Below are 11,572 nucleotides of genomic sequence, written 5' to 3' on the forward strand. Positions count from 1 at the left end.
TCACAAGTCCGCATCTTGTACAGCAATTAACCACTAAGAAGAATATATGCAGTGTATTATTTGTTGAAACTGTCCTTCCGATATGATTTGAAACTGTCTCATTGATATCTGTTTGTCAATAAAACTTTGAAAAAAAAAATAAAAAAAAAAATAAAAAGAAGCTAGCACCAAAACAACACTATTTTGCTGCTGTCTGAGACCTAACCAATAAAAACATTTGTTCCCACAGTAATAAACAGATTTCTAGCCATAAATGCCTTTGGAAAACAATTCTTTAATTTTCTTTGAAATACACTTGCTAAAATTAACTGCAATTTTATTTATATGACTGTCTGTGGTTTCCACATATGCCTAAAAAGTACAAAAAAAGAGACAGAAATATCCCAGAATTGGAAAAGTAGTCATTATGTTTGGTTTAGCTTTTCATATTTTTATTTTTAAAATATAACCAAATTAAAGTTCACCATTTCTAAACAGAAGACTAAGAAGGAAATTTGTTTATATAAAAATGGAAAGAATATAGGCAGGCAAGATAGCTCAGCAGACTAAGAGCCTGCTTTGGCAAGCACAGGAACCAGGCTTCAATCCCCAGTCCTACGTGCCATGCTGGCTCTGCCCCTGAACCTGAGAATGAGTCTGGGCATGGTAGTGCACGCCTGTAATCCCAGTGCTGGGGAGGCTGAAAACAGGAGGATCGCTATGAGTCTGAGCTGCGTAGTGAGACCCTGTACCAGATACATAAATGAAAAAAAAAAAAAAAAGTAAAGAATAAATTCAGCATTCTTTAATTAAATTTGACATTCAACTTATTAGTGAATGAATGCCTAAAACCATTCTGCACAAATTATAAGCTTAGCTTTCAGGTTGAACACATGATCTTTCATTCAGAATTTAAATGCATCAAATACATGCTTCCTGGGGGAAAAGAGATGGCAATAGAAAATAATTTCAATATACTATTATGTTCTTATCCATATGTGTCCTCAGATACAGTAAAACAGGTCTCTATTCAGTGCTATCATCTGAATATAATTTGGGTATCCTTGTGAAGGAATGCTTAGTCCAAAAGCCTTAGTACTAATGTTGGGAGGTGACTGGAATTAACACTACTACCATTTTACGAGAGTTCATCATTAAGTATCAATATTATACAACTGTTAGATACTAACCTTAATTTTAAATACTTGGAAAGGGTACGGCTTTTTTCTAGTCCATCATCAGAAAAGGCTCACCACTATCTTGGAATCAACAAACCATTTAGACACTGAGTCAAATCACCTTCAATTAGACTGAGTTTATTATTTCTATCTTTAGTTTGAAGCTATAGAAATTACCCAAGATGACACAGTATGTCACAGTTACATAAGTTATTGAGGTTTTTATATGTAATTACACATCTCTAATACCTGCAAGAACAGTAAAATACAATATTTTTAAAACAAAAATTAACAGTAATTTATTATTTTTAAAAATAGACTGGTATGTGAAAGAAATTTAAATTTGACAAAACACAATAGATATAAAGTAATCAGAACTGCTATCAATAATGGAAAAATGTTAAAGAATAAAAATATTTCACACATAATCCAACAGACCACATATTCTTTAATATTAATCTAGATCACAAATTCTGGATTGCTATGCTAAGAATAATCCAAGAAGTAACCCAGGAAAGCATTAGGTAAGGAAAAGTTCTGTCTACGTCTTGATACTTCTATTACACTAATCCAGCAGTACACTCATTGTCTGTTACATGACACTGACAGCACGTGAACACTGCTGTGTCTGTCACACAAAGAAAAAAAAATTCTTTACTAAACAGTAAACTCAATGTATGTCTCTTCCTTGCTACTAGAAAAACATCGGTGGCATCATAAACATCAGTTTCCTTCTCTTTCAAAACAGAAAAGGTCTTCTTTCTCAGTCCTGATTAAACAATTATGCCAGTTTATTATTTCTCTCTGCCCCAAAAATGTCTGTGTTGTTAAAACTTATGAAAGTGGTTCACTGTTCATATGGTCAAACTGATGTAGTATTATATACCAATACACTCTGATAGGAGGAGAGGTAGAAACCCAGAGAGTTCTAATAGGTCCATACCACCAAAACGTTGCACTTTTGACACCACTAAGAGGGATATTGAAAATGGTTTAAAAGTTCTTATAATATAAATGCCTAATTACTCATACAATAAGGTGAATTACTGATAAAGATACATAGGGGAGAAAAGAACGTAAACAGCTCTCCAAAAGGCCACTTTTCCTTAGATACTGACATTCCCCATTTATAATGTTAAAATTCAAGATTTTCCTTCTCAGTGGGCCTACAAACTCACAACCTTCTTCACATAGTTAGATTATCACAATCAAATCTGCCAAAGACACAGCTCAGAGGCACAAGTGCCTGCCTGGCAAGCACAGGGTTTTGAGTGCAATTTCCAGTATAAAAATAAATAAATAAATAAAAACAAAAAATCAAACCTAAGAACTATGCAAGGTGTCTTTCATTCTCAATGAAGAAGACTAGGACTGTCATCAGCTAGGATGGAAAGATTTCAATATCAGTTGTATTCTTAATACCAATGATCCATACTAACAAGAGAATAAATAATTCTTCCTCTGAATAAAGGGCTGAAAGGTGTTAAACAAACAGCAATAACAATAATAAAAAAAAAAAACAGACTTCATTTGTTGAGCACTTACAACAGGAATATATTGTCCTAAGCATTTTATGTGCATTAGTTTACATTTTACCTTGACAATAACCCAATGAGATTAGTACTGATACTACCTTTATTTTATAGATGAAGACTCTGCTATTCAAAAAACAAGTGCTTGTCAAAAGTCATATACCATGCAGCTGACATTTCTGACACAGGCAATCTGTACCAGAGCATGCACTCTGTAACATTATACTAAATGTTCTTTCAACAAGAGCTACTTTGAAGAATACTGCTTATATATGTATGTGTATACAGTATATAAACATAACAATAACCCCTCACTCTGTATATTTGGAGAACTAAATTTTAGTCATACAGCAAAAATGTACTCTGGGAAAACCTTCATTTTCCCACAATGGATATGCTAACAGAAAGATTATCCTGGAGTTTCTAAGTTACATCCAACAATTAAATTCCTTTAAAATGGCTGATCAAGTGGGAGTGGGCAGCTGCACTGCAATGCTGCAATTCACAAAACTTGTAGATGAAAAGAGAAAAATTCAGATTTGTGATATCAAGATCAAACTTAACCTATGACTGATTATCAACATTAAATAAGACTTTGGTGTTTTTGTTTATCTGCTTTCTGTTTATTTTCATTCAAACCTGAAAAATTTCAATAAAAAAATACCATCAATGTTCTTTCAATGGTATATATTCCCTCAAACTTCTTAGGTTAACATTTTTACTAAAGAATCAGAAAAAGCCTTCTGCTTCTGAGTCATAAAAATCCTAAATTTTACCTCTAAGGCTAGAAAGAAGTTTAAATGGGAAAAAGACCTGCACAACAAGCATTCCAAAATCAACATATTCAAACATTATTGTATCTAAATTGTTAGTAGGAAGAAAATTATTTCTAGTAAAATATTGCAGTTACATTATCAATTATTTAACAGGAAATGTAATACTGTATAAACAGAAATGTAACAAAAAACTATCATTATAAAAAATTAAGAATGCAATATTAACTTACCAATTCAATACCTTGCGGAAAAGGTGTATCATCCCAGTCCTTCTGTGGAAATCTCTGGATTATTTTCCCCATTCCTTCTCCTGACCCTGTTGATAAAATAAAGTTGAATCAATTATAAGATATTTCAAAAGTCTTAATACTCATTATACTACTACTTATTCCTAAATAATTCCTGCAATAAATAAATCAGTTAAATGCTTTTTTGAGTTTTAAAGGATATAAAAGTAGTCATCTTCAAAATATAATAATGAAATAGCAGGCATTCCTGTCCTATAAACTATTAGGAGACTGGCGGACACATACTGCTCAGAGTCTGCGGTGGTACATTATAATACATGAAGTGAGAATCTTGCCATGTTTGTAAGTCAGACAGGAGTCTACAGCTGCTGTGTATTCACGGCCTCTTAGTGGATTTTTTTTTTTAAACCAGGGATTGAACTCAGGCCCTTGCACTTGCCAGGCAAGCGCTTATTCTACTGAGCCATCTCCCCGGCCCTGGCTGACACATACTAAGGAAAATTTTAAAAGGCATTAAAATCTGCGTCTCTAATCTGCATGCAATCCCAGCACTCAGGAGGCTGAGGCAGGAGGATCATAGCAAGTTCAAGACCAGCCTGGTCTACAAAGTGAGAGCAAGGCTAGCCTGAACTGCATAGCAAGACACTATCTTAAAAAGAAAAAAATAATTAAAAAGGTCTGCATCTCTACCGCATCACTATTCCAAACTGAAACTAAAACAGAACTTTTCGAAGGAAGCTGAGTAATGTTAGATGATCAATGACATGACATGGTTAGCACTAAGCTGAGTTACAGCTTGTAAGTACTGTTATGAGTTAACGAAAGTTTCTTAGGCTGGTCTGAGACCTTGACCTTTGTCAAGGCAGTTTCTTAACCCCAGTACTAATGAAATTTGAGGGTAGAGAATGCTTTGTTGTTTACTGTGGGTGTAAGCAGTGCTGACTTATGCACTATAGTATGTTTAGCAGCATTTGTAACCTCAACTCACTAGAGGCTTACTACTACCAGCAAACTGTCACAAACAAGAATGTCTCCAGACATTGCCAAATATCCCTTGGGCTGAAAATCACTGTCCTTAAAAAATTAGTCTGTGACATCAAAGAATAGATCAACTTACACTGAATTTCAAAAACCATCTGTGAGTAAAATGGGTACGGAAAGTACATGTTAGAACTAAGGTGTTTTGTTTTTGGCAGTGCTGAGGACTGAACTGAGGGCACTGAACATACTAAGCAAGTGTCTACCACTGAGTCACAAGCCCAGCTACTGCTTCACACGACTACTTCTTCTTCTTCCTCTTCTTCTTCTTTTTTTTTTTTTTTTTTTTGGTGGAACTGGAGATTGAACTCAGGTCCTTGTGCTTGTCAGGCAAGCACTTATTCTACTGAGCCTTCTCCCTGGTCCCATTCACACGACTTCCAACAGAGCTTCCCAAGCTTACTCTGCATGTTATTTCAACTTGCTCAGAAGTGAATGCAGCAACATTCTGACTGCATGTAACTAAGCCTTAATAACTGATTCCATTTGTTATATACTTTTTCAAAAATCATCCACTATGACCTATCTCTTCCCTACGAATTCAAATTTTCCTTGCTCCTCAGCTACAGTGTAATCACTTTATGGCCAAATTTTTACCTTTAAAAAAATGAATGGATATTTGTGCTTCACTGATTCAGAACCAAAATCCATTTGAAAAAAAAAATCTCAATTAAAACTTAGTAACTGCTTGAGTACAATAGCTTCTTATCAATCCTTGATGATAGCAAGACAAAGGACTTTATTAAAAATCAACTAAATTAAATGTGGTTCATCATTCTTCAAAAATGACCTCAGCCATTAGCCTTTCTGGCACAGGAATAATAAACTAATATTGTGAACTGATAAGGAACTAATGTCATGCATCATGGTAAGGGCTAAAACAGAAGAGAATCTAATTTAGCCTAGCAGAGAAGATGACAAAAATTTCTACAAGAAATTACAACACAGGGACCAAGAGTTCAATCCTCAGCCTGCTTGCCGGCCCCAACCCCGGGACGCACTGAGATGGCAAATGAGACTGGGCGTGGTGGTGCACCTGTAATCCCAGCACTTGGGAGGCTGAAAACAGGAGAATCACTGTGAGTCCAATCTAAGTAGTGAGACCCTGTACTAAAATACATTTTTAAAACAGAAAAAAATTATAGCAAGCTTGCTTTCTTTCAGTAACCATCTTTGTAATTCAAAGTATACAGCAATAATTAATGTTTGGCATATACTGTAGTTCACGGTATATGGACTTTTATTTTAATGAATTCATTAATAGTGAGATAAATTGCTTTAAATTTATACCTCAATGCCTTTTTTTTTTTTTTTGCGGAACCGGGGATTGAACTCAGATCCTTGCATTTGCCAGTCAAGCGCTTATCCCACTGAGCCATCTCCCCGGCCCCTTTCAATGCCTTTTTAAAGAGAGAAATTCATGTTACTATCCCATTTGGTGTTCTCATATTGTTTATTCAATTCTAGAAATCAAATCTAATATATTTTAGGTTCATGAAATGTTTATATTAATTTTTACTAATGCTAAAAGCATTAAATCTTAAATGCAGAAAAAAATGTCAAATACATAAACACAGAGGAAATCACTCAATTTCATACATGGAGACTACTATTAACATTTTGGACTATGCATCCTAGGCTTTCTTTGTTCTATACATATTTTTCTATGGAATTAATAATAATAGATTTAATAACTATTTTTATCCTATTTTTCTTTGTACCTCCCTTCAGTTTTCCTATCTTTCATACATCTCTTCATTATCTAACACATTTATTTTTGCTTTTGCCTCCCAAGTAAGTCAACAACTTTTGAGGAACTTATGGAAGTGTGCTTTGTTTTCCTTTTGCTGTTGTTTTGTTGGTACTAAGACTGAACTCAGGACTTCGTGCATGCTAGTCAACCATTCTACCACTGAGCTACATTCCAACCTTTGGGCCTGTTTTAGTTCACTGTGTTGTGTTTCAAGACAGGGTTTCATTAAGTTGTCCACACTGGCCTCAAACTTGCTATCCTTCTACTCAACCTCCTAAATCAATGAGATTATAAGCACACATCGTACAACATGGCAAAATCTGGCTTTATGTGCTGATTTATTACTTAATATTTTACAAAGGTTCTTTGATGTTGAACAGATATTTTCTAATTTCTCAATATTATGACAATGCTATAGGGCCAGGGAGATAGCTCAGTAGAATAAGCTCTTGCCTGGCAAGCACAGGGTCCTGAGTTCAATTCCTGGTACCGCCAAAAATAACAAAATAATAATAACAATGCTACAATAAGCATCTTTGTTTATAAACCTTTCCCTTGTCTCACTTTTCCTCAGAAAATGCTCTTATATATATAACTATACAATCAAAAAATGTAAAAATGTTATATAACTCTTGGTGTATGAAGTCAAAGGATCCAGCTAAAAGATACTAACAATTTTATTTACATTGTGTCTGTAAGAGTTAGACTGGGTTATTTTACTACATCAATACCATTAATTGTTATTTTTAAAACTGGTTTCTTGCGAGGTGTGTGGCTTGGTGGTAGAATAAGTGCCTAGCCTGTGCAAGGCCCTGGGCTTAACTTCAACACTAAAGACAATCAATCAATCTTTTTTTTATTATTGCTATTTAAGAGCAAAAAGTATCTCCGTGAAAGAAACAGAACTTTGAAAGTTTTTCCAGAATCAACATGATTTCACAATCCATAGTGCAACATGATTTCACAATCCATAGTACTACAGTAGCAGGATCACTTAGTTTGAAATACTAATACATTCATAAATGCATATCAAAGTATGATGTACATCTGATAAGACTGCTACAAGTTACCTGAAAATGCAAATTAGAAGGGCAAAGTTAAAATGTTTTACTATGTCATTTTTTACTATTAAAAAGTGTAAGTCAGGTGACACAAATAACTTATCCCTGGAATTTAAGGAAATATGTTTTATTAGCACCTTTGTGCTTTTCTCTTCAGTTCTTGTTCTTCTACCCTACCAAGACATTAAGAAGTATGATGACCAAATGGAGTTCTTTCCCAGCACACATTAGGAAGACTGTAAATTCAAGGTCAGCTCAAGCAACATCACAACTTAGCCAGACCTTGACCCCCCTCTCAAAAAAAAAGAGGCCTAAAGATGTAGGTCAGTGGAAATGCCCTGGGTTCAATCTCCAGTATCATCAAAAAATTACAAAGATCAATAATGACTTGGTTTTCAAATAATGAATATATAAATAATGAATAATGAATATATAATTCAATATATAACTGCTGAAGTTAACAACTTTTGAGGGGAGGGGACTGCTTTATCATTGAACTACCCACTCGCTTTGTATTCTGAGACAGGATCTTGCCCAGATTGGCCTCAAATTTTCAATTCTCTTGCTTCTGCCTCCCAAGTAAGTCAACAATGTTTGAGGAACTTATGGACTTGTGCTTTATTAGCACCTTTGTGCTTTTCTTTTCAGCTCCTATTCTCCTGTCCTATCAAAACATTAAGAACTATGATGACCAAATGGAGGGATTCTTTAAAAAAAGAGTGGACCCATATAGGACAACAGCCCATTGGAAATGGATTTCAATGAAAAGATTGCATAAGGATGGTAGACAAATTTCCCAAACTAAATTTAGAAAAAGTGAGATCATGCTTGCTCAATTAGACACTTTTTCCTCTCTTAAGTTTGGTAGCCACTTTCATAGAGGTCATGGTAAGGCTGCTGACCTCCTCTAACCAGTCACAAAAATTATCAGACTGTCTGATGATGGCATGCTGTTCTAGCCTCAGTAAATGACCCCAATGGACCCAAACAGTATTTCTGGAGTTTCTAACTACTATGCTATAGGCGTGGAGTTATAGCTATAAGGAGTTAGAGCTATAAGTAGCTGTAAGGATAAAACACATGTGAAAAGAAACTGAAGACTGAGTAGGACTTTTAAAAAGTAAAGAAATTTAATAGTCTATTCTATACAAAACAATATATAGCATTATACCAACTTATAAGAATAAATAGTATGCTTAGAATATAGATGTAGAATCTACTCTAATTTTTTAAGAAAAGCTACTTGGTACATAATTCACTAAGTCATCTTTTCCTATGATTCTTACAATAGAAACAACTAAATCAATGGTTACCTATACCAGATTTCTCTTATGATGTCCAATTGCATCCACCCTCTTCTATTAAAGGGCAGTCATGTTTAGGAGTTCATGATCAAAATACTCTTCTCACCAATCAGAGAAAAATTATTAAGTAATTCATTCTGCTATTACAGTTACTTGCCTTTCTTGCCAGAATGATGTCAGTGATTTGGGTTGCTTTATTCATGATAAAGCCTATGTACCTACAACATCAGGTGCTTAGATACTTAATAAAATACCTACTGAATAACTAAATGAGACTATTAGATATATACGATCATTATAAACTGGCCAAAAAAAAATGACCAGAGAGACCTGGCCATAAAAGATATCCTATACTAAGCAACTTCTAATGCCAAGATAGGCTCAAGAAAACTCAAGCAACCATAGGGGTGTCATGTGTACAACTAAACACAAAAACGAGACATTCTAAGAAGGCAGAGTTTTGCCAGTAGAAAAAGAACTATAGAAACATACAAAAGTGTCAGAAAAGCAAATGTAGCTATTCAGGATTTATACACAATAAATTCAGGTAATACTATAGCATCTGTCAGCAAACATCTGAGCTATACTTACAACAGCTCTCCTTCTTACTTAACCTGGAATGGGCCTGTGTTCTCTGTCATCAGAATACAAACTAGACCAAAAAAGAGGCACCTTGATAAATTAAGACTTTCAAACTGAGTTTGGCAACAGTTTCATAAAATTCAATTCAAAAAAAAATTTTAGAGGAAAGTAACATACATCTGAAAACTTCCTTCAAAGATCAGGGGTAGAAAAAACTAAGAACTTCTAAACTTTCTTAACAAAGACATTTCTTATGCCTATTTTGATGTAATAGCATCTTTTAAGTCAAATATAAGAAACATAGGCTTTTTTTAAAGAAACGTAGGCTTTTGAGAGTCAAAAGAAATGATTAATACAGTATCTAAAACCAAAATCCTCTGAAAATCAGACATTATGTCAAGGGTAAAGAAGCAATTCACAGTTCTCTAAAAGTACACAGTGACTTCTCACACTGACTCTGTTTTGCAAATAATTTATACATTTAGCAAACATTATATTTAACCCACTTTTAATACTGCCAAGACATTCAAGAATCATGGGAATTTAAGTATAGACTTTCTTACTATCACATTTCAAATACAAAACTAAACAAAGGACAAAATTTATTACTGTTACTACAGGCAGAGATAGGTTTCTCTTTAATGCTACAAATATAGAAGGATATTAGTACAAACCTTTGAATAGGAATATTACACAAATGAAATAGATTCCTTTAGCTATCACTGATCTTTCTTTTTTTTTTTTAATATATTTGGTACAGGGTCTCATTACGCAGTTCAGACTTCTAGTGATCCTACCATCTCAGTCTTTGCAATGTTGGAATTACAGGTGTGCGCCACTACATCCAGTTTTAGTGGCCTGCACAGCGTGCCTGGGGCAGGGCCGTTATGACATGTGGTACCAGGGATCAAACCAGGGTCCTTGTGCTTGCCAGGTAGGCACTTAGACCACTGAACTATCTCTTCTACTCTCATGTAATTTTATAAGCTCATGAATCTATAATCCAGCACAATAAATCATTTCGGATGTCCTCCTTTCATCGAAGATTTCTAAACCCCATGTGCCTATTCTTGGTAGTTATCCCATTTTCATCTCTCTAGGGAGAAAAGGACATAAATTTATTTGTCCATGGACAGGAAAGTAACACCACATGTCAACATGTATTTATATAACAGATTATGTAACATATAAACCACACATTGGATAAGTAATTAATATTTTGGATATATAAAGAATATCAACATGTCAAAAACAAAAATGACCAAATATTAAAATGGACAAGGGACTTGAATAGACATTTCTTTTTTTCCCCATAATTTTATTAAGAAATGAATAGCAAAGACAGTTTCAAACCAAATTGGTAGGACAGTTTCAATAATTAACACATTGCATACATTCTTCCTAGTGGTTAATTGCTGTACAAGATGCAGACTTTAGGATGAGTTTGCCAGTAGAAAAAGAACTATAGAAACATACAAAAGTGTCAGAAAAGCACATGTAGCTATTCAGGATTTCTCTATTTATTAAGAGAAGGTAACTATATATCTATCCTGACCACTTTGAATACACAGATAGAAAATGTCTCTTTTTTTTTTTGGAACCAGGGATTGAAACTCAAGCCCTTGTGCTGGCCAGGGAACATTTCTAGTTTTTTGGGGTTTTTTCATACTAGGGATTTAACTCAGGACCTTACACTTGCTGGGCAAGTGCTTATTCTGCTGAGCTATCTCTCCCCAGCCACACACAGATACAAAATGGACATTCATCTGTATCCCTTTTTTTTTTTTGTTAAGTTCCATCATTAAAATACTGTACGTATGAAAACCCTCAGCAAAATATTCTAAAAGAGTTCAGCAGTCCATAATAGTATTGGGTCTTACGCTTGACTGGCAATGTCAGAAATTGTTGACCTGAGTCCCTTACAGCTCAACATAACACCATGGGGTTACTTCTTATACTTCATTTTTATACTTTTCTGCTGGATGGTTAAGACCAAGGTAAAGCAGGACCTATGCAACAAGAATTGTAGCTTTTCTACAACTCTTGTTGCATAGGTCCTGCTTTACCTTGGTCTTAACCATCCAGTAGAAAAGTATGATGTCGAAATATAAGAAATAAAGC

At 34.5% G+C, this 11,572-nt stretch overlaps 1 protein-coding gene across 2 annotated transcripts in view; it reads right to left on the minus strand.

The window, feature by feature from the left end:
• The window catches only part of Sbf2 (SET binding factor 2), a 508,807-nt gene that overhangs the window by 401,866 nt on the left and 95,369 nt on the right, over positions 1-11,572 (minus strand). For both annotated transcript variants that reach the window (XM_004634868.2, XM_023719341.1), the window contains exon 2: positions 3,696-3,781. In XM_004634868.2, the coding sequence (XP_004634925.1) occupies positions 3,696-3,781 (86 nt within the window). The remainder of the gene's footprint in view (positions 1-3,695; positions 3,782-11,572) is intronic.

The sequence above is a fragment of the Octodon degus genome, unplaced genomic scaffold, assembly GCF_000260255.1.
Source record: "Octodon degus isolate 3935 unplaced genomic scaffold, OctDeg1.0 scaffold00067, whole genome shotgun sequence".
Taxonomy (NCBI): Eukaryota; Metazoa; Chordata; class Mammalia; order Rodentia; family Octodontidae; genus Octodon; species Octodon degus.